The sequence below is a fragment of the Miniopterus natalensis genome, chromosome 14, assembly GCF_054644295.1.
Source record: "Miniopterus natalensis isolate mMinNat1 chromosome 14, mMinNat1.hap1, whole genome shotgun sequence".
NCBI lineage: Eukaryota > Metazoa > Chordata > Mammalia > Chiroptera > Miniopteridae > Miniopterus > Miniopterus natalensis.
This window is the reverse complement of record NC_142094.1, coordinates 21,051,779-21,075,710: the sequence shown is the minus strand read 5'-3', so window position 1 is coordinate 21,075,710 and position 23,932 is coordinate 21,051,779. Positions and strand designations below refer to the sequence as shown.

At 51.9% G+C, this 23,932-nt stretch overlaps 1 protein-coding gene across 1 annotated transcript in view; it reads left to right on the top strand.

Annotated features, from left to right (window-relative positions):
* Positions 1 to 15,442, top strand: part of CHST3 (carbohydrate sulfotransferase 3) — a 37,434-nt gene extending 21,992 nt beyond the window's left edge. The window contains exons 2-3 of the mRNA XM_087824359.1: positions 7,963 to 8,187; positions 9,374 to 15,442. Of these exons, the coding sequence (XP_087680485.1) occupies positions 8,048 to 8,187; positions 9,374 to 10,691 (1,458 nt within the window). The 5' untranslated portion in view covers positions 7,963 to 8,047 and the 3' untranslated portion in view covers positions 10,692 to 15,442. The remainder of the gene's footprint in view (positions 1 to 7,962; positions 8,188 to 9,373) is intronic.
* The last annotated feature ends 8,490 nt before the right edge of the window (positions 15,443 to 23,932 follow it).

Genomic DNA, 23,932 nt, shown 5'->3' with positions numbered 1-23,932 from the left:
GAGCCTGAATTTCTGTAGATAACCAATGTTAGAGCCTCTGCTAACAACATGGTTCTGTCCTGTAGGGAAAATGCACTGGTATTGAGCTTGTCCTCAGCCTGATAGCTCTGAGGCCTAAAGCCCAAGTGCATGTCCTACTCGACAGTCAGAGTAAAGAAAGCTGCACTGCAAGGGTCCATTGTCCCACCCCTACCCCATGACTCCTGTTGTTCCTGTGGTCACACTCTTTTTTTTTCTTTTTTTTTTTCTTTTTTTGTTTTTATTGATTTCAGAGAGAGGAAGGGAGAGGGAGAGAGAGAAACATCAATGATAAGAATCACTGATCAGCTGCCTCCTGCACGCCCCCTACTGGGGATCAAGCCTGCAGCTTGGGCATGTACCCTGACTGGGAATCGAACCTCGATCTCCTGGATCATAGGTCGATGTTTAGCCACTGAGCCACGCCAGCCGGGTGTGTGGCCACATTCTTAGTGTGCTCAGCCCTTCCTGACCATGTAGGGCCGTGTGGAATTTGTGAGCAGCTCTGGCCTACAGGGAGGCTGGGAAGAGAGCATTCTAGAGGGGTCTGCCTATGGTGTTTCTGGGTCTCTCTCTGTCTGCCCAGCTGCCCCAGGGCTACAGGTGGCTGCAGTGCCTGGGATGGGGAAAGTTACTGAGTTTATCTCCAGATGAAGCCAAGATGAGATGCCCAGAGCCAAATGCCATCCATAAATGAGTGGGTGGTGGCCTGAGGGGCATTTCCAGCTGGTGGTCAGGTCAGGATATCACTATTTCCTTCATTTTGCTATTTTGAGGAGACTGAGACCCCCCCCCCATTCCAATACTTGCCACCAGTGCAGAAGCCACAGAATCTGCTGCATCTGTAAAGACAGGGTGAGTGGTTCCTTACTAGTCCACTTACGTCTTCAGCTTGGGTTAAGCATTTCACTAGCATCTTATTGAATTCCTCATGACCACTGTTTACAGTAGATGCTGTAACTGTCCCCGTTTGCAGATGAAGAAACCACGCAGGTCTCCGATCCTTTCCCAAGGAAGTCAAGGGTACCCACAGCTGCAGAGAGAATCACTGTAAACTTGTTCAGACTTTTCCAGGGTGTCTGTCTCACTATCTATATATTTGTGTACACACACTTTTTTTTTTTTTAAATGGGACCCTAGTTTAGCTACTGGTGTGTCCTTTTTCAGTGCAGCATCATGATGTGAACATCTTTCTATGCAATAAATGAACTTTATGCCAATATTCTTTTATCAGTGGTGTCTTCTATGTGCCCAGTACAACTCTAGTGCTGGGGAAGAGAAGACCAACCTCCAGGAAACCACAGCTAACTCTTCAAGACAGTGTCTGGCTCCATTCACTCACTTCACAAATATTACTGAGCCCTGCATGTGCCAGGCGCTCTGCCAGCTGCCGTGCCAGGCACTGTGGGTAGCGGAGAATCAGACCACTGTCCAAGGGAAGAGCCCCTTCTTCCCACTACCGATAAGCATCACCATTTACTTATTTATTATTTACTTTTACTGTAGAAAATACACACTATAAAATTGATTATTTTAACCATTTTTAAATGTACAGTTCAGTGGCATTAAGCACATTCACACTGTTGTGCACCCATCACCACCATCCATCTCCAGACTGACACCCTGTCCCCATTATACAAACACTAACTCCCCAGCCCACCCCCGCCAGGCCCAGGCAACCACCCTCTACTTCCTCTCTATGAGTTTGACTCCTTTAGGTGCCTCATGTGAGTGGAACCCTACAATATTTGTCCTTTGTGTCTTATTTCACTTAGGGCACTATCCTCAAGGCTCATACATGTTGTGCATGTCATGGGCATCGCGTCAGCTTCCTTCATGTCTCATGTATCTACCCTCCCTCCTGGCCCCTCTGCCATCACTTACTCAGGATGCCACCTCTCTCCTGGCATTGCAGAAAGAACTAACTGGTCCCCCGGCCTCGTCCAGTGCATTTTCCACACCACTTCCACAGTGATCTTACATTTCTCTTTTTAAGTTTCAGATTAGATTTTAAAACTTATTAAAGTGATACATGTGCATGGTCATCAAAAATTCACACACCATAAAAGAGCATAAAATGGAAAGAATCATCACTTACTATTCCATTTTTGTAGCTGTGCAACATTTTTAACCCGTGTTAAAAATGCACTTAATGCAATTAGCCAGCCAGCCCCGTCTGGTGGGACACTCGAGGTGCTTCTAACATGTTGGATTTGCAGGGCTGGGTGCATCCTTGGCCATGAATCTTGGCGCACATCCAGGTTGGTTCCAAACGAGCCAGCATACTCCTCACCAGGCCGCCTGGCTGCATGGTTATGGGCGTCCTGGACGCCAGCCTCCACTGCAGCTCCTGATCAGCCAGATGCAGCAAAGCCTAAGCAGCGGGTCAGTTCCAAACTGGCCCAGGGCCCAGGGTTCAGCGTTGGAGGCATGGGAAGTGCCTTCGCTGCCTGGGAGGCCCGGGACTGTTCTCTGGGGCCCTGTATTTCGTGCAGCTGTCGGCTTTGGGGTTTGCACAGGATATGTCGCTCACACAGCTGAGCGGGCCCCGATGAAGTGACTGTGTCAAATTGGGGTAAAGAGTGTGCTCCCCCAGATCCCCACACAGCAAAACAGGGCTGAGGGGCAGCTGGGTCTTTCCCAGCCAGCGCTGGCTCCCTCAGTCCATGGCAGCCCCACCCCCACCAGGCTGGCTCTCTGCCGCATGGTCCATGTCTGGGCTCTGGCCCACAGCTTCTCATCAGTTCTTGGATGTCCACTGATACTCAGGTGACACATACCTTCACATTTGGCTGCTTCTGTTCTGTCTTGGCTAAGGTTGGACAGGTGCCCATAGAAGGTTATGGATGGGTTTGTTCTGGGAGAGGAAGCTAGAACCCTGGGGTGTGAGGTGCTTGGGGGGAATGACAGCCCCGAGCTGCCCAGGGAAGCATCAGCCAGGCATTCACTCATTCATTCATTCTTCATTCTCTCTCTTCTCCCTTCACTCATTGGTTCATCCAACAGCCGCAGGGCGTTTACTTACCTCTCAGACACTAAGCTCCAGATACTGGGAGCCGTGATCCCTCCCAAGCCACCTCTGGATGTCTCACTGTGAAACAGAACCTAGCCTGACAGGCCACTGGATGGACTTCTGTGTTCCCCAAGCAAAAACTGTCCACAACACAGGCAAGCCCCACCTCTGAGCTCCCTCTCCCTGTCCTGCCTCTCTCTCCACTCTCCAGGGCATCCAGAGACGACTCATACAAACCCTCCCAAGCTCTCCCCTCCCAGGAGCTTGGCAGCATGGCATGGTTGAGGCAGCCTTCTGGCCCCTCAGGACTGTAGCCCATGGGTTGATTCGGAGCTTACCCACCATGGGGTTCACTGCTGCCATCCCTGCCCTCAGAGCCTCCTCCCTCTCAGCTCCGGCCCTCTCTCAGGCCCTCTCCTCTGGGCTGCTCCCCTCCTGCCTGGTGGAAAGGCTGTGTGAGCAGGGCCTACAACAGCTGAGGCCCCAAGCCTTACCGTGCTCTTGGCCTGAGCACTATGACGGGTGGAATTTTGCAGCCTGATGCAATGTCTGGCAGGGCCTGTCCCTTATCAGAGCTCCATTTGCAGCAGACTCTGGGACCCTACCTTCCCCAGGAGGAGCCAGGGGTGGGCTGCAGTCCATTTGGGGCCTCAGTGGACGGCCCACTGAAGCCAAGGGCCTAGTTGGAAGCCATCCAAGTAGAAAACTGTTGTCTAGTGAGGGCCCTTTGCCAGGCCATGAGGGAGGCTTGAGCAGAAAGGCCGCCTGAGGGAGAGTGGGGAGGGATGCCTGTGCTTAGAGGTTAGGACCTCTGCTCACAGCCCACTTTCTTTCCAGAGTTCCCTCACTATAATCCGTCTGGGTGCCTTTGGCTGTTTTCTGTTCTCCCCGTTATTAGCGCATAGCTGTAGAAGCTTGAACTGAAAGCCCCAAAGTTTAGTTCCTTCATCCTCAAAACAGCATCCCAGATCCATATGATTATTCAAGAGACTAATGTGTGTGAAGCGCTAAGCATGAAGTTTTGCCTACAGTACACACTCGTAGCACAACCCATAGTATACGCCTACAGAACACACTCAGGTATATACTCATAGCACACGCACCGCACACACACGGGTCCCTCATATAGGGAACACCTGCTTTTCTTCTTATTTCCCATGAATTTAGAATGATCGAGCATCTCACACTGGGCTAAACCTTCAGGAAGGACATTCTTCCATTTACGCCCAAGTACTGTGGCACACTGGCTCTGCGCCCGACCCACAGACAGGCACTGGGATTCTGGGCATGGAACACAGGAGCAGAGCAGATATGTGACGCTGTGGTCTCCTGGGGCCGACATTCAGGTGGCCAAAATAGGCAGTAAGCACGTACATTTCCATCAGGAAGGCAACAGGCAGGAAGCTGAGAGGGAAAGTGATGAGGGAGGGGCAATGGTCAAGGTCAGGTTCGTGGTCAGGGAAGGATTCGGAGGAGGGGACATCTGAGTTGAGCACTGGGTATAAGAGGGCTAAAGGCAGCTGTCCCACCATCACTCTGCACCCAGGCAGAACTGGGCTGGCACTTGCCCCTGACCTTCACCATTGGCCCAGGTGCCCTGGAAATGTGACCTCTGCTGGCATCCCAGCAGGGGGTCGCCCCCTTTTCCTTTGGCTGTCACATCATTGCTGGGTGCTGTGGGGAGGAAAGGTATCGAGAACTCCCCTGGGAGGTGGCATCCACCAAGAGAAGGAAGAAATTTTTCATTCTTCCCATGAGCTGAGCAAAGGAGCAGGTCTGGCCTGTGCACTGGGTTGGGGAGGGAGGTAGCATGAAGGTCCGTCCTGTGTCACAGATGTCACAGACCCACTTCTAGCAGAGGGCTTCCTGTAGGGCAGGTTCTGCCTGGAGCTTCGCCTAGTGACCCCATCCTGGACCTGTCCTTCTTGCTCAGGACTCTGTGACCTCCTGGAACCTATGACCCTCTCCTACCTCCTGGGTCTAGGGACCTCCCACATGCTACTTGGGGCCTCTAAACCTCCCTCGCCTGCTGCCCATGCCCACACCCACCCACCTGCCTTTCGGGCCAACAGCCTGCCTGGTGTTTCATGTCAGAGAGTTTTCACCCGTGTGTCTCCTTTCAGGGCAATGCCATAGAGTTCTTAGGAACCCTGTATTATTTGGGGAGTGAGGCTGGATGTCAACTCAAATAAACAGTGCCTGGAAGGGAGGGGAGGAGAAGGTTCAGGAGCTTTGTCATCGGGGCAACCAAACTTCTAAATCTTATCAAAGATGTTAACTCAGAAGGGCGAAGACAGAGAGGACAACCACCCTGTCCCACCCCACCTTTCCTTCCCTCTCCAGTATTTCCTGAATGCGTACCACACACCAGATACTGTTCCTCACAGCAACCTGATGCAGTAGGTACTGCCCTTTTCATGCTACAGGTGAAGAAACTGAGGCCCAGAGAGGTTAAGTCATTTATACAGGATTACAAAGCATGGTAGATACACAGGGAGGACTGGAACCCGGGACTTCTGGTTTCAGTTCCTCTGCTTCCCTCCCACCATCAGACCCAGGCAACTTTCAGCCGAGAGCTAACAGGGCGGAAAGTCAGGATTTCAACACCTGTGCTCTGCAGACTCATTGTTGAGCCCCCGCCTCAGTAGGACAGGCAGCCTCACACCCACAATGGGCTAAACAGGGTGCATGGGAACATGGGCCTACCAGTCACTTTGCAAACTCATGCCGACAGCCTGCCAGGCAGCGAGCCAGGCAGCGAGCAGGCACAGCTCTGATAGTTTCACTCACCACTGATTTGTTGGGCAGCTGGCATATGCCGGGTGCCATTCTAGATGCTAGCCCTGACTTTAGGGAGCTTGCAGTCTGGGAGAGACAGACAGACCATCAGCAGAAAGCCCTACCATATGTGCTACAGAGGGGGTCACTGGGGAGCATTAAGAAACTTGAATGACCTGGATCTGGCAGGGGTGATCAGGTCACTGCTAGAGGAACCTTGGGCCAGTTACTTAACCTTTCTCAATCTCTGTTTCCTCATCTGTAATATAACTTTTGTGAGTATTTGATGTAGAAATGCAAATCAAGTGCTCAGCATGGCACCTGGCACCAAATAGTAAGCATTCAATAAACTTTAGCTGGTAGCATTCCAGTTGGCCCTTCCAACCAGAGTACAAGCCCCATGAGGGCATGGACTGGGTCTGCCTGTTCACTGCTGTATCCCCAGTGCCTAGACCAGAGGCTGGCACACAGTAGGTGCTCAAGAAATATTTGTTTAGAGTGCATGGGAAAAGGCCCAGAAATTTTTGGAAGAGGTAGGAATATTCCAGTTGCCCTGGAGCTATCCTTTCAGCCCTCTTCCTTCCAGGTCCCTCTCTACCCACCCACACTCAGGAAGCACCCCCAGTTCCCCATTAGGGAGAGCTGCCAGCTGCCCCACCACCACTCTGCCCTGCACAGCTGGGACCTCCATTCAGCTGCCAGGGTGCACATCTCACATGCAGAACCCCTTCCTCACTGCTTTCCCCTAAGGACAGATTTCCTGGCTGTCCCTGAAGCTATTTCCATTGTGTGACTACTTTGTAGCCCTGGGACTCACCTTCCTACTCTCCCACTCCCCCATGTCAATACTAGCTACTTCCCTAGGGAAAAATCCATCTTTTCCAGATACAGGAATGCTCCTGGGTGCCCTGCACGAGGTCACAGTAAGATTTTTCCATACTTAGAGCAGACCGTTTCCTGTGGAGAAAGGGGTAGACTTTCAGAAGGGGATGTTGTACTGGAATCTGGGGCTCATGGTGCAAAACAGGTGTGTGACAGACAGCAAGAATGAAATAAATGGTGATTCAGGCTCCATGGGGCAATGCTGCATTTGCTCCAGCTTTAAAATATATATACACCTTCTACTGAAGGCCACTTATTCCTTTATCTCTTCTATCATTTAGCAAAACGCATGAGTGTCTCCTGTGTTCCGGGCCCAATGCTAAGAGAAAAGTGAAAGACAAATTCCTTGTCCTCCGTGAAGGGATGGTCAGCACTGAACAAGTCCTTATAAGGAGGGTTGTCTCATGACAAAGTCTTTGTATAGTGGCAGGGCCAGGGAGCCCTAACTTGTCCCATGGGACAACTTGCCCCAGGAAGCTGAGACCTGAAGGCCAAGGCCATGAGAAGGATTCTGTTAGAATTCATATGCCCTTCTCTCCTGACCTCCCCAGCCCTTGGTTATGAGACCTTGTCTATCCCCGTCATCACAGTCTATTTACATTCAGCATCTATATTTTTCTCTGACTGAAAAACATTTTTGTTCAAATGGGATGATTTTGCACCTCCTTCCTGCCCAGGGGACATTTATTTGACAATGTCTGGAAACATTTTTGATTGTCACATCAGAGCAGAGAGGACGCTACTGGCATCTAATGAGTAGAGGCCAAGGATGCTGCTAAACATCCTACAATACACATGAGAGCTCCCACAAAAGAGAATTATCTGGTCCAAAATATCAATAGTGCTAAGGTTAAGAAACCCTGCTCTATATAAACACATTGTGTCTGCAGCTTGCTATATACATAAAATTACGATAGACAGTAGATTACTCCCATCAGCATCGATCCTCTCCCATCACTTTTACTTGGTGTCTGCAGTCTCTTGCTATTGCATATATTTGTACTACAAGGAGCATTCTTGTCCATATACTTGCCCTTGAGTCATGTGTGAGGTCAAAGGATAAACTGATGGAGGTGGCATGGATGAATCAGAGGGTTCATGAACATTTTAAATGACCAGATTTCAAATCTCTTTGGGGCAGAATCCATTAGGAGAGTGCTTCCGGGGTTCTGGCTGCTAAGCAGGACCAGGACCCTCAAAAGTCTGGTGGAAAAGCTCCTCTTCATTCTCATCTACAGACAAGGGTGTCCTGACAGCCCGTCTCTCCACAGGATGAGGGTGTCCCCCACCTGAAGACAAGGAGCCAGGCCCCGAGTGCTGTCCCGGAGCTGAGTGCCCACGGCCCCACACCTCCCCATGGAGAAAGGACTTGCTTTGCCCCAGGACTGCCGGGACTTTCTGCACAGTCTGAGAATGAGAAGCAAATATGCCCTTTTCCTGGCTTTTGTGGTGGTGGTTTTTGTCTTTATTGAAAAGGAAAATAAAATCATATCGAGGTGAGGGATGCAGCATAAGTCTTCCTTATCAAGGGGGGCAGGGGAGAGGTAGCTGTAGGGTACTCTGGGCCTGCGAAGGCAATCCTTCAACCAGTGGTCATCAGACCCCTCCTGTGCCCGGGCAGTGGGTCGTGCACAGGTCCTCGGTGGTGACATTTGGGTTCTGGACACAGGCAATCTGCTCTGGAATCCTAATTCTGGCCCTTTCTATCTCTGACAGCTTAGACACATTACTTCACTTTTCTGTCTTAAGTTCCTCTTCTCTGAAACTTGGCTAATGGTGGGGCCTACCTTACTGTAAAGATTAAATGAGGAAGTGTAGAAGCTTTTAGCCCAGTGCCTGGCACATAGTTGGTGTCCAGTGCTTGCTGGCTGTGGTTTGTTATTATGAGTTAACTTGCTGGCCTAGGCTGATGCCTGAAATTAACAGCACGTCCCCTCTACTCATCCAGAGTCATGGATGAGGGTGAGCGGGGATGCCATGTGCAGCTGCCCAGGTTGTGTATTGCTCAACTCCAGGGGTGTGCACTCACATAGGCTACACTGGGAACGCTTCCCCCTAGAGTTCTGTGGATGGCTGTGTGCAGTGGCCCAGCCAATAGGCCTGCTAGGCATAGAAAGATTTCTTTAGACCCGCTCTCCCAGGCACAGCCCCTGCAAGAAAGCATCAACCAAGATGGGTAGGAATTGCGCTGAGTCAGCCAGGGCACTGTGTTGCTCCCCATGGACTGTTCCAGTTCGTGTCTACGGGGCTCTACTTCAAGCCCCAGCCACTCACCCAAGAACTTCTCTCCCCTGCACACTAGTAAGGCGCAAGGACTGGGGAGGAAGTGCTCTGGGTGCAGCCCTCAGCGAAGGGGAGCAGGGAGCTTCACCCCTCGGGAGAGAGAATCCTAAGGTGTGTTCCACATTGGCGCTCAGGGCCCCAGGCAGGGCGATTTGCCCACAGGAGTAGCCTGTTCATCCTTTATAGACTTACTCTCCTCCTCACGTCACTTCCCTACCCCTCTACCAGTCTGGCCTGTAACTCTGTCCCAAATCAACTACTTACCCTCCAATCCTTGCCTCAAAGTCAGCTTCTGGGGAAACCCAGCTAAGATAGGCTTTGGGTGATCAGCCTGGGAGGCCACGCAGGGGATGGAGTCCCCAGTCAGTTACTGACCCTGGTCTCCCTTTGTCCTCACAGGGTCTCAGACAAGCTGAAGCAGATCCCCCAGTCCCTGGCGGATGCCAACAGCACTGACCCAGCCCTGGCCTTGGCCGAGAACGCATCCCTCTTGTCCCTGAGTGAGCTTGATTCCGCCTTCACGCAGCTGCAGAGCCGCCTGCGAAACTTCAGCCTGCAGCTGGGCTTGCAGCCAGCGGAAGAGGCCGCGGGGGGGGCGGGGCGCGGGCGGGGGGAGGGGCGCGGGCGGGGGGAGGGGGAGCGGGAGCCGCCGGGCTCCGCAGAGGCCCGCCCCCGGCGCCACGTGCTGCTCATGGCCACCACCCGCACCGGCTCCTCCTTCGTGGGGGAGTTCTTCAACCAGCAGGGCAACATCTTCTACCTCTTCGAGCCGCTGTGGCACATCGAGCGCAAGGTGACCTTCGAGCCGGGAGGCGCCAACGCGGCCGGCTCGGCCCTGGTCTACCGCGACGTGCTCAAGCAGCTGTTCCTGTGCGACCTGTACGTCCTGGAGCATTTCATCAGCCCGCTGCCGGAGGACCACCTGACGCACTTCATGTTCCGCCGGGGCTCCAGCCGCTCCCTGTGCGAGGACCCGGTGTGCACGCCCTTCGTCAAGAAGGTCTTCGAGAAGTACCACTGCAAGAACCGCCGCTGCGGGCCCCTCAACGTGACGCTGGCGGCCGAGGCCTGCCGCCGCAAGGAGCACATGGCCGTCAAGGCCGTGCGCATCCGGCAGCTGGAGTTCCTGCAGCCGCTGGCCGAGGACCCCCGGCTGGACCTGCGGGTCATCCAGCTGGTGCGCGACCCCCGGGCCGTGCTGGCCTCCCGCATGGTGGCCTTCGCCGGCAAGTACGAGACCTGGAAGAAGTGGCTGGCCGAGGGCCAGGACCGGCTGAGGGAGGAGGAGGTGCAGCGGCTGCGGGGCAACTGCGAGAGCATCCGCGTGTCGGCGGAGCTGGGCCTGCGGCGGCCCGCCTGGCTGCGGGGCCGCTACATGCTCGTGCGCTACGAGGACGTGGCGCGCAGGCCGCTGGAGAAGGCCCGCGAGATGTACCGCTTTGCGGGCATCCCCCTCACCCCGCAGGTGGAGGACTGGATCCAGAAGAACACCCAGGGCTCCCAGGACGGCAGCGGCATCTACTCCACGCAGAAGAACTCCTCGGAGCAGTTTGAGAAGTGGCGCTTCAGCATGCCCTTCAAGCTGGCGCAGGTGGTGCAGGCCGCCTGCGGCCCCGCCATGCGCCTCTTCGGCTACAGATTGGCGCGGGATGCCGCCTCGCTCACCAACCGCTCCGTCAGCCTGCTGGAGGAGCGCGGCACCTTCTGGGTCACGTAGGGGGCCGGGGGCCACGCGCACCCCTCCTCGTGAAAGTCCCGCCCTGCCTTCCTCGCACCCGGGCCAGCGCGAGCCGAGCCGGAGGCGCTCGCAGAGGATGGCGGGGAGCCGAGCGGTGAGCAGGCCCCCCTGCTGTAGAAGTAGCCCCCAGCCAGCTAGCTTCCCCGCAGCGGGGCGCTGGGGTGTGTTGCTGAGACCAGGACAGTGCTCTTCCTCTTTCGGGCCATCAAACCCAGACGTAAGGGGCAGGCCTCAGCCTACTGACGGTCTCTCTCTCTCTTGTTCTCTCTCTCACACATACACACACACGCGCACACACACAGAGAAACATACACGAAGCACCCATAAATGTCTGTAGACCCTGTGGGCACTGACCTCAGTCTGGATTTCTATGCAATCTGGTGTGGATTCTGGGTCCCTGGGGAGGGACTGGGACAGCCCAGGGTGTTAGAGGATGGCAGTCGAGGCTTACCAATTCAATATTTTCATAAATGGGATAGCTGTGCTGGTTACTGATGGAATCGGCTCTGTGAAGAGCTACAGAACACACACGGATAAAGACAAACACCTGCAGGCACACCACACACACTGGAAAACATCACAAGAACAGTTCCTCATACACACAGATAAACAGACAAGCTTCCCCACTACTTTATGCCCACAGGCTTTATAGGGTTCATCTGTATCACAAGCCTAAAGAGGAGCCTTTAATTTGGGAGCAGGGGAAGGAAACATGGTCATGGGCCATGGGCTGGTTTTCCGACTATGTTTGTGATGAACAGTGCGCACAGAGCTGCTGAGTCCACGGCCCCTGCCCACCTTGGAATCTCAGGGCTGCCTCCTCTGGCCCATTCACATCCTTGCTGCTGGCAGGCAGGGTGTTTGGAAATGGCATGGTTGACCCTTGGTGACTGCAGCCCAAAGTCCCCGTCCCAGTTTGACTGGTGTCCTGGAACATGTCCGTATTTGAAGGCTGCCTAAGGCCTGACTGGCAGAGCAGCTGTGGTCTCTGGAAGCAAAAGGCAACTCATGGGCCCTGCCCCTTCCAGCCAGGCCTCTGTGGGGCAGGGCCCCAGTGACAGTCCAGAGTGCTCTTGAGGGAGAATTCACATCAGGGTAGCCCGTCCCCTGAGAAGACAGGGGACAGAGGTCAGCCTCCTGGTTGGTCACCATGGTTACATGGTTAGTGTTTGAAATTTCTCCTTTAGGGCTCTGGGAACAGTGTTGCTTAACTGAGGATGGACTGGGTATTTTTTTTCTGTTTGTGTGTGTATGTGTTTTAGGGTATTTATGGTTTGATGGCTTGTTTTGTGGCTGTGTTTTCATTTTTGTTTCTGCAGAAGTGCCTTTTTGGAAGCAGCTGTGCTTGAGAGGCTGCAGGGGCTCTGGAAGGACCAGTGGGAAGCACTCTGGCTCTTGCTGGAGGGAGAGGAGGGGGAGGAAGAGCCTTCCCCCAGGAGGATTGGGGCTTAGGTGGCTGTGTGACAACCCACAGTGCCCCATGGGCTGTTTTGTTTGAACTCATGTGAAACGAATCTCAGAAACCACCAGCATTCTTTGCTGCATGTGCAGAAGCAGCATAAATTAGCAGCCCTCAACCCTGCCCTAAGAAGAGCCAGATTTAAACATCTCTCCCAGGCCCAGTCACACTCCCGGGGGTCAGGGCCTATCACCAAGCAGCAAATGTCCCCAAAGTGGAGGCCTTTCCCCACTCCCACCCCAACCTGGGGAGCAAAACTCAGTACCATCTTAGAACTTTCAGGAAGCTGTAACAGTTCGCTAAGGGCTGTTTCCAATTTCCTGGGTGACCTCTCTGTCAGATCAGTCCCATTGTCAAACCCAGAGGGCTGAGTAATACGGACATGAGGGAAATACAAGATCTGAGTCCAGCTCATGTTGCTGTGGGGAAGGAAGGGGTGTGTCCTGGCTGAAAACTGCCTTTTGAAAAGTTGAGGATAGTAGACATCTTATGGGATCCCTTATAACTGCCTTATCTGAGTTGCCAGGCATGTATCACTATGGACGTCAGCCATTCAAGCAGGTCTCCACTCTAGGTTTTCCAGTCCAAGAATAAGTTGTGCAGGGAGCTGGCTCTAATTTAGGACTCCAGCTCTGAAAACTTAACCCTGGAACAGAGTGGGGCCAGGACTTTTCTGGCAGCCCCAGAAGTGCTGGTGGTTCTTTCCCAGCCTCTGTCCTGCTCCCTGTTCTGTCCCCACCTTCGGGGGTGGGGGGGGGCAGGCTCCTCTATCCAGGGTTCTTCCTGGGCCCTCCTAGTGTGGACAGTGGACTTCTTCCTCTCTGTGTCTGGGGCCAAGGCCTCTACCCTTGAGCTCTGAGGACTGTACCGAGAGTGGACCTTTGGGACTTCTCAGGACATGGACAATTTGTACACTGCAAGTTGACTTAATTTATTTATTTTGTGAAAGAGAGAAAATACCTTATTATGTGCAGGGACTCAAAGCTGTACCCAAATCAAGAAAGACAAACTAATACTAATAGGAACTCTTCACTCATCCACACACAAGGAAGCTCCAAGACGATTCAGAATGCAAGAGGTGACTAAACCAAGTCCGCAGGAGTCATATCACCTCAGACTTTTAAGAAGATTCCTTGGTTTCCTCTTGTTGATTTGAAGATGCGACAGTAAGGCCCTTTCTGCTGTATGACTTTTGCCCAGGTGTCTGAAACAGGACCCAGCTCACATGAGTGTTGCCTCGGGAACCTGGGGGTTTGGGGAAGGACAGGGTGGGGGTGACTGCTGCCTTTATACTCCATGGGACCTAAAGTCGTGCCTTTGGGGTTCTCAGCATGGAACTTCACTGGGGAAGGTGGTCCTTGTCCTGGTTTTTCTGCTCCTGCTGATCCACTGGGAACCTTCACTCCACAGCACCACCACCACCACCACCACCCCCCGCCCGTCTCCCCCCCTCCCCCGGAGACAGAGGGAGCACTTAAGGCCTCACTCTGCAGCTACCAGCTTCCACAGAACAAGAGGCCCATTCAGCAGGGAGCATTTGCTCACTTTTTTCTTCTTGAAGAAGATCTCTGTAGCCTGGACTGTATAAATAGTTCAGAACATTCCAGGCCTTGGTGAGACAGGGCAGTGTCTAACACCCGCAAGCCATCCCTGCCACTGCCCATTCCTGGCTTCTCCTCTATGCCTGTTTGTAAACCTTGGAGTGGCTGAAGGCACAGGGGAGCAGGTGACGGGGGCAGGATCCCTGCGTCCCCACGGAGACGGAAAAAGAAACAGATGTGCAGCTCGGTCGCACGCCCCCTGCAGGTTATCACCTAGTTATTGCTGAGCTTGAGAGATGTGACTAAATTCTAGCCTTTGTCCCTTTGTGTGATGCACACACTTGAAAATAAGTAACTAAGTGAACAGGAAAAAAATGGTTTAATGAATTTACTCCCTGTCTGCCAGTGCCCTCAGCCAGAGGCTGGTGTAATGGGGCAGCTGCTGAGCAAACCCCCAAGAGCAGAGGTCACCCACTCAGCCCATTACAGTGGCATCTTTCTCTGCCACCTCTGCCATCTGTCCAATGATGGAACAAGAAGATGGATGCTTGGCCTAGACAGCAGACAGGAGATGCAAGCAGCAGATGGTCCTGACTCTGAAGGTCTCTTCCGGCCCTGGGTGACCCTCCCCCACACTAGGGTCTGTTTTAATTGACTGTAGGGCCTGTGCCTTGCTAGGCCCTGGATGGTGAAGAGCAGGAGCAGACCGGGTGGCTGCTGCCCCAGGCAGTCCCCTTCCACTGCAATCCCCAAAGGCTGAGAGCAAAGGCAGGTCTTAGGAGGATGGGTTCCTGAGTCAGGGAGAGCTAAGGGGAGAGAGAGAGTGGGGAAAACGGCTGCTGCAGAAGCCGAGTGGGTCTTGTGATCTGTGCAAACTGAAAGTAGGAGCATCTACTGCAATCCAGGGGCCTCAACTTGCTGGGTTTGCGTATGAAGATTCCCAGGATGTGGTCCAGCTGGACGGGAGGGAGGAGGCCCAGGGGTTTCCTGAATGCAGCCACGTTGCCTCTCAGCTGTCGCAGTTTCAGGAATAGGCCAAGCTGCTCTTTACCTCAAAAGAACTAAGCAGAATTGGCAACTTTGGATGTCTTAAGAGCTTCAAGATCCTTTGATCTTGTGTCCTTTGTCATTTCATGACTGTGCCCAGGGGACTAATCAGTTATGTTTCCAAGAATACAGACATACTGCCATCAGTGTGAGCCTAGCTCATATTGTAGATCGGGTATTTTATTTGGGAAATAAAATCACCCATGTACCCTGCTTCCTCCAACATTGGGCTTGATCTGGGCAACTCCTGAAGTCTCCGTCTCCATCTCATCTCTAAGTTCTAGGTCAAGTCTGCATGGCTTCCCTGCTCCCTCCCGGATCCTGAAAACTCTGTCTTTTTGACAAGACCTCTCCCTGTGTTGTATTTCGTGGCCACATGGTACAGGAAATTCCCTTCGTGGCCATGTGTGACCATGGTGTGTACATATGTGTCCACATGTGTGTATGTGTAGCTTGCAGCTCGTTCTGCTCAGCCACATTGCTCCCAGCCCCCTTGCCATCAGTGTCCCAGATGTCCTTGCCATGGCTACAATCTGCCTTATCCTGGAAACACAGGAGCTGCCCTTCAGAAAGCTGGCAGCCACTGCCAGTCAGGGTCTGCTTTGTGGAACAGAATGTGAACCCATCAGTTGATGGCTTACTTGACTTATTTAATTAAAGATGAAGACATGCAATGAGCAAAATCAGAAGTGTCTGTCTTTCTTTTGCATTTACTCTGAACAGCAATCATAAAAATTAGCAGCTGTAGGAACGAGGGACTTCTAGCATGAAGCAGGGCAGAGGGAACCCCTGCCTACTCCTGAGAAGTGAGAGGCACAAGGGAAGGATAGCCACGTGCAGGGGGCGTGATAAATGTTCTGTATGTCACCAGGACAGCAGAGCTGGTGGTGACTGCATGCAGCTGGTTGCAAGAATGAGATCAGAGATAAATACCCAGGCATCATGGGGCAGGGACAGGAGCATTGGCTAGAGGTCAGGAGACTTGGGGACAAGTCCCAGCTTTGCCATTAGCTGCCCCTCCAACCTTGGACAAGTAAGTAACTCCCCTTATCTGAGCCCCAGTTTCCTTTAGAATGAGGGGTGTAATCAGTGGTTTACAACCTTTGTTCCAAAAAGCCCTTTAGAGATTCAAAAGGCAGCCCTCTCACTCGGAGCAGCTGCATTGATTGGCTAGCACCCGAGATTTCATTGGCCTTCAACAAAATCAAAAATCCCATGAGGAGATTTCTAAGGATCTTTTCCACTAAAAATTGTAATGGAATCTTTTCGAATTGCAATTACATTGATTTATTAGTCATAACAACTTTAGTGTGAATTAGATTTCCACCCTTTTGTCTCCTCATAGCCAACTAGAGAGGATTGGCATTTCCCGGGGAGAAGGTTCATTTTGGAACATGGGAAAGCAGAGCTGGTGGGCCTTTGTGGGTTTGGGGGCATGGGCAAGCAGGACAGCAGCAACCATGAGGAGACAGAGCAGAGCTGAGCCCTGGGGACATGGTACCTAGAGTGAGGGAGCGATGACAGGGTGAGGCACGATATAAGGGAATGGGACCCCTTCCCCAAAACTCAAGCCTGTGTCTGTGCCATTTCACTCAGGCCAGGCCTTGGAAATCCAAACCATTTTCCTCCCAACCCTTAAAATACAGGAGTCAGTACAATGACATCCCTGCTTAAGTGAAGTCTCCACCGCCCGCCCCAGCCAGGTGCCATTGCTGTCTCCTCTTTCCTGGGGACTGAGTATCTTTAGTTTCATTTTTAGGTTGTGTTTCCTGCCACAAATGGCCCCCTGGAGAAACAAATTGCCCTAATCGCAGGGCAGCCCAGACACCTCCCCACCCACTCACCCCCTCAGCCACCAGCCCAGACCAAAAGCCATCTTTCCCCCAACTCCCAGACCTCTTTGGGCTCCTGAATCTTCCTCCACTACACTCCAAGTTACCCAGCCCAGGGAAGGAACCGAACACTCCACAGGGTCTCCTGGGAGTGACAGTCAACGGGACCCAAAGCGGGATGCAGTTAGGTTACCAGCAGGGGACTGGGATGTGTGCCAGTGGAGTCTGCCCCAGAGGATCTCCAAGTGTGTTTGGAAGAACTGTGGTCACTTAACCACCCTTAGGAGGCTACAGTGCACATTGGCATAGTCAGGCTCTGAAAAGTCCTGCTTTCCTCTGACCCAGTTTACCAGGATCCACTCAGAATTATTTTTGTGGGTGGAATTCTTTTGTCATAAAAACTTCTTTTTTTTTGCCAAACAACATTTTCAAGACTCTGGAATTCTACAGAACAGTTTGGAGCAGCCAGAGACCTGCAAGTATAAGCTTACAGCACTAAAAGCCAGGATATGCAGAAAGAAGGTGGAGGGTGAAGAGGCTGGGGAGGAAAAGTCCAGGGTCAAGTTTCGGAGCCCCATCCCACCTTCACCCATTGCCACCGAGCTGCGGGCCAGGAGCAAGAGTTGGCCTGTGGCAGTGGTAGCAGACTCAGGGTCACTGCGGGTCAGAGTTCACGGCCCAAGGCATCCACACTGTCGTCATAAAACCTGCTGGTCACCTGAAACCCTTGTCCTTGGCTTCCTCAACTCAACCGCACCTGCATGGCCTCAGTGACATTACCCTCAGAGAGTGAGGACCCTGGGGAACCCAGGCCAGGCATAAACACCGCAGGACACTATTGATCTGAGAAAATGGAGCTTGGGGTACTTCTTAAAGGGGCCATTTCTGAAACAGCTGGGCAAAGGTTACCAGCAGTAAACAGGTCCTCTGGAGATATAACCCTCTAGAAGCTAGTAAACTGCTTGCTACATGCTGCTGTGCGTGTTATTGGAAAAACAAGCCATCGGAAAGGCTGGCAGGGAAGGCTTGGCCAGGAAAACCAGATGAGAGGAGAACGGCAGGGAGGTGGGGAGGCAGGGGAAGTGACAGGGAGGCAGGGAAGCTGGAAGTCAGGGAGGCAGGGAGGCAGGGAAAGTGACAGGGAAGCAGAGAAAGTGACAGGGAGGCAGGGAAGCTGGAAGGCAGGGAGGCAGGGAGGCAGGGAAAGTGACAGGGAGGCAGGGAAGCAGAGAAAGTGACAGGGAGGCAGGGAAGCTGGAAGGCAGGGAGGCAGGGAGGCAGGGAAAGTGACAGGGAGGCAGGGAAGCTGGAAGTCGGGGAGGCGGGGAGGCAGGGAAAGTGACAGGGAAGCAGAGAAAGTGACAGGGAGGCAGGGAGGCAGGGAAAGTGACAGGGAGGCAGGGAGCAGTGAGGCTGGGAGACTGGGAGGCTGAAAGGCAGGGAGGCAGGGAAAGTGACAGGGAGGGGCCATTCTCATGAGATGCAGGGGAGGAAGACAGCCAATTTGCTGAAATCACTCAACACCATACTGTCCACAAATTTAGGGGACGTGCAGAGTCAGGCCAGGCCCAGGTGCACACACAGCCCTGCGCACCATGGACCAAATCTGCCCTGTGGGTGTGTGGCCCTCTCAATGTCTGGTTTTGTTTTTAACAACTGGCATGATGCCATCACTTAAAAATTAAGGCGTTTTATATAAAAACCAGGTTTCTGCTTCCTCTTGAAAATCGGGTGTCTTGGTTTGAGTTACACCAGAAGCTGATGCTGAGACAGGGTTTGAGAGCAAACAGTTTATTTGAGAGCTGCAGGCAGCCTGGCAGGGCAGGAGGGGAGGAAGCCAGCCAGCAAGCCAGCCGCCACCCCGGGCAACTGGAGCAGAAGCCCTCCATAGAAGTATAAAGCCTTCGCCCTGGAATTAGCGAGGGGCGAGGCGAGACAGCCTGAACTATGGCTACACCAACCCTTGTCAGTCTTTGGCTGAAGGCTGCTCTCGGGAAGTATTAATTCCCCAGCACTGTCCCATTGGCAGACAGCATTCCAGAATTCTGGAAAAAGTGTTAGGCCCCAGGGTGAAGATACAGGCAGTTGGAAGTTTCCAGAGCACAGTGGAAATTTCCAAAGTAAGGTGTGAGGGATGGGCAGGGGTCTTATAGCAGCTGGTCCCTGGGAACAAAAGGTGATGGGTCACATGGGACTGTCACTCCCACAGGCACAATGGGCTGCAGCTGGGACAAGGGAAGGCCTCCACGTTCCCTCTGGTCTCCCTAATATTGAAGCAGCATTTATCACAGCACCTGAACAATGTTTTACCTCCAAGAGACATCTTTTCTATGAATCCATGTCTGTCCAGAGTGAGAATGCAACAGGCCAAGAGGCCCACAGCTGCGACTCCATTCATTACAGTAGCTCCCAGGCTCTAGGAGCGGTTGAGTTTTCAAGGCCCCCACTCCCCACTCCCGACTCAACCTCTCCATCGCTATCTCTGGCTGCACCCAGCTGAATCTCTCCTACCCACCCCTCTGGGTAGGACCCCGGAGCCACTGCTGAATAAGCAGTGAGGAAGAGGACAGGTGATCTTGTCCACCCTTCAGGTGGACGGCAGGTCTGCATCTGGTCCATCGCAGAGCTGCCCTCCCTGGAAAGTTCTCGACTTCCTTCTGCTCTGATGCACACAGTAGGGGAGGCTCACTTGTGGGGCACACAGGTCCCTTGGGCATGCTCATGGTCAGTGTGGCGATCCCCAGTGCCTGAGTTCAAATGCTGCCATTTTTGCCCACCCAGGAAAGCTCAAGAGTGACCAAGGCGACATCGTGGGAGAAGGCCTGAAAGATGAAGAGACTTGGAGAGTTTGGGGACTGAGAAACGATTTACTCTGGCTGAGATGGTGATGAGACAAGGTTCTGGAGAAGAGAGCCAGGGCCCGAAGGTGCAGGAGCTTCTAAATCACACTAAGAAGAGATTGGCATTGATCCTAAGAGCTTTGGGGAACCCTTGAAAGGCAGAGTAAAGCAGGGGAGCCTGATCTGATCAATCATGTCCCTTTTTACAGAGGAGGAGAGTGAGGCACAGAGAGTTGGCATGACCAGCAGTGTTAGGATGTGAAACCACATCCTTCATCCTTACAGACCCTTCTGTCCCATCTTTGGCCTCAAGTCTCCAACTTTTATCCGTTGAGACCCCACAGGCATGTAAATGACATGGAGGCACAAACCCAGAACCGAAGGCTTCCCTGTGGGGTCATACACGACCTCTCCCCTAAATGCCAGCTTTTCAAAGTCGGCCCAAGTCTGCTCTTTTCCAGGCTTGAATAGTAGCAACGTGTCCTAGCTGTGTTACCTTGCACTAGTGACTTGCCCTCTCTGAGCCTTAGGTTGCTCATGTGTGAATTGGGAGTAACATCAATGTGAAGGACGGACATGTATTCAGTGCGCCTGGTTCAAGGTGAGACCTGAGTAAACAGTGGTTGCTCTTCCTTGAAGACGGTCAGAGGCCCTTCACTCCATGTTTGCCTTCTCCTGGGAGCCTCTCAGTTAATCAGTGAATCAACACATATTTTGAAGGCTTGAACAGAGGCCCAAATAGAACGAGCCCTTCAGCATTTGGCTCAGGCAGTCAGAGTGGTGTCAGGCCAGGTACAGATGGGCAGCACTTGGTCCCCAAGCCACAGACAGGCTCTGTTCCCTGCAGGATGAATCCTGAAAACCAGAGCTGAGCTTCCAGTGACAGTCCTGTGATGCCCCACAGAGCAACTGCTAGAATTGTATGACCGAGAGGGGGCTAATCTTCACTTCCCTTTGGGAAGTTTTCATTAATTCCACTTCTGTGTTTTAACATTCTTTCCTCTGACTTGATGTTGATTTCTTTAAGCAGTTTCCCTTCCAGGAAAAAAGTGCCCTCTGACTTCCATCTGTGTGAGTGGAGAGACTGACACTTGAGAACCAAGAAGACGCAGATTTAAATCAATTCATTCAAAACATGGCCGGATGGGTGGCGCTTCCCCTCTCCCCCTGCCCTGGCCCAGGAGGGGTCTGGCTGGCCCAAAATAGAGAGGCGTGTTCACACTTGGCCTGGAGCCCACCGCTTCCTGACTCATGTCTCACTTGACTGGAAAGCAGAGGAACAGTTGAGAAAACATGTGTCAAGACTTGCCCATGGAAGGAGGATCCAAGGAGCCCACTGCAGGGAAATGCTCCTGACATCTCCCTTCCAGCCGCCCTGCCTTTCTCTTTCTCTTTCCCAGGTGATTAGGCCTCAGTGAAAGCCCTCATTCAGTATTCACATTGTCTCACTGTGCCTGATTCCGCACCTTGTATCGGGTTGAATGAATGAATAAGTTTGAAAAGCACTTGGAATAAGCATTTTCACTTTTGATTGCAGTAGAATACTCATGACATAAAATTCACTGTTAGTGACAGTTAGTACATTCATAATGTGTACCCACAGCACCACTATCTAGTTACAGAAATTTTTCATAATCCACAAAGGAAACCCCCATGTCCTCTGGCAGCCACTCGTCTGCTTTATGTCTCTATGGCTGTACCTGTCCAGAACATTTCACGTGCATGGAATCTACATGACTTGTTCTTCTGTGTCTGGTTTCTTTCACTCAGCGTAATGTTTTCACGTTTCAGTCACGTTGCAGGATGTATCAGAATTTCATTTTTTTAAAAGTCTGAATAATATTCCATTCAGGAATATACCACATTTTGTTGCCCATTCAATTGATGGACATGGGTTGTTTTCATCTTTTGGCTGCACTGTCATTTAATAAACGTTTCTTGAGCACCTACTATGACCCAGCTACCATGCTGGACACTTGCTCACTATCTTCTATTGAACCTTCAAAACTGCTCTCAACTGGCTGGAAATTACTTCTGCACTTCACAGATAAAGGAACGGAGGCTCAGCAAGGTTTAAGGAACTTTGCCGAGATCAAAAGTAGTATAAGCAGCTCAGCCCAACAAATGCTGGCTGTGTGCCTGCAGGATGCCAGGCCCCACGCCAGGCTGCGACGTACAGAAGTGATAAGCACAGTCCCTGTCTGCAGAGTAACAGATATCCCACGTCAGACTCCAGACAGATTTGGTATTATTACTTACTTTTACACTTACCAATAAAATAAATGTATTAACAATTACAAGGTAGCTTCATTTGTAATCATCTGTACCGATAAATTCCCAATCAGGGAAAAATAAAACCCAACATCAGACCCCGTGTCTGTGTCAGTCTCTCCCTGCGTATGGCTGATGGGCTGTCCACTTTGAAGTGGTTGGGGCCTCACTGGCTCAAGTGTAACTCACCAGCTCCCTTCTGCCCTTGACAGTGCAGTCACTCAGCCCATACCTGCAGCACCAGCTCCGGGAAGGGGCTTTATCGGTCTCCTCAAGAGGCCCAGGACCTCCACTGCAGTACACTTTATCTTGGATAGAAGCAAGGTGACCAGACCCTTGTCCTGCAGCCAGATCACTGATTTCTCACCATTGACTTAGGAGAGCCCTGTGGTCGTGTGGCCATAGGAGCAGGGTCCTGAGGACATAAGCAGGAGATGGCTCACTGTAGGGCCATCTCATTTAAAGCAAGTGTATACTTGTAATATTGTTTCTCACTCAAAATATTTGTCTCACTGTAGGGTGCTGTGCAAACTTCTGGTCCTTAAACTCCCCTGGGCAGGACCCAGCAGAGAGGCACAGGGTGGCAGGGCCTGGACGCTCAGAGCCCAAGCCTCTGCATCTTTTCCCAGAGGCTGCAGGGGGTTCAGTGCCTGCCCTGGGGGCTGACAGCAGAGCCCTGGAGTGACACGTGCAACCTCTTGGAAGGTAAACTGAAGTGGAATCTAGGTGAGATGGGGCATTATTTTCTTACATATACAGAGGTGCCACCATCTTCACAAATGTCAGAATCTGTGTCTCGGGAAGGAATATGAGTGTGGAATCGGGAGCCAGCCTGCCTGTTCTCAAGTCCTGGCTCTGCCCACGTCCTCGCTGTGTGACCTTGGACAAAGTACTTAACCTGTCTGTACCTCAGTCCCCTGGTCTGTAAAATGGCGATACAAATGGTATCCATCTCATGGAGCTGTTGTAAGGATTAAGTAAACTAAGATGTGGAAGGGGCTTGGCACATAGTAAGTGCTCATAAATGTTAGCTATTTCATTAAGAGCCTGGTCAGAGGTGGGAATAAAGAGAGAAAAATGGAATTCTAACGGCTTTGCTCCCCAGAAATGACAAGATTGGTTGTGTATCCATGAACATTTTAAGCAAGCGTATATTTGTAATATTGTTTCTCATTCAAAATGCTTCTCTCAAAACACTGCAGATACAAATGATCCATAATCATAATTTACTGAGCACTTACTATCTGCTAGGCACTGTGCCCTGTGCCTTCCATATGTTAGCTCATTGGATAATCTTCCCAACCCCTTGAATTGGCCACCTGATTGTCACCCATTTTACAGATGAGGAAACTAAGGCTTGGAGAGGTGGGTGGAGCAAGGGCAGATCCGAGTTGCAAACCAGGTCTTTCTGCCTCTAGAGCTTGACCTCAGAACTGCTGCGCGACACCACTGTGGGACATCCACGTGCTCGGGGTCTCTGGCACCCCAGTCCCTCTCCTTGGTGACAGGACAAATAAAAGTCACTTATTCATCAGTCCGCTTGTCTGGGATCTTGGGCAATCCTTGCAGATTCTGTCTGCCTCTGGAGACAGTGCTCATAGGCTCCTGCCCTGACCAAGAAAGAGGCAGCAGGACCGACCCGGCTTTCAGTGCCCGCTGCGCGGCGCTTAGGCAGGGAAATGCCAGGTGCGGGGCTCCTAGAGGACAGGCCTCCTGCCCTCCAGACACAGGCCCGCAATAGGCATAGGAACAAAGGTGAAACTCAGCAGAGAGCCACGAAATGCAAACCAAAACAACAATAGCCTCTGAAATTGGAAACCTTTTTTCTTTCTTTTTTTAAATAGTAAACCCCAGTGCTGGTGAAGCTGTGGAGAAACTTCCATTCATCTGATGAGAGACTTTTGGAGGAAAGTTTGGTAGTAAGTGTCAAACCCCTTTCAACCAGTAAATCCAGTACAGGAATTTATCCTAAGGAAATAACTGTGGCCGAATGCTAAGGTTTAATGTTCTTAAACATTAAATATTATTTATAATAGCGAAAAACTGGAAAACCACTTAAGTGTTGAATAAGGGATTGGTCCAATAAATTATAGTTACACATAAGATAAGATACTCTGCGACCATTAAAATGGTCATGCAGAAAACTTTTCTGGCAGTTAAAGTAGCTTAAGATATATTAGATGACAAAAGTAGACTATAAAAAAATAAGTACTATTCGACTCCATTTATA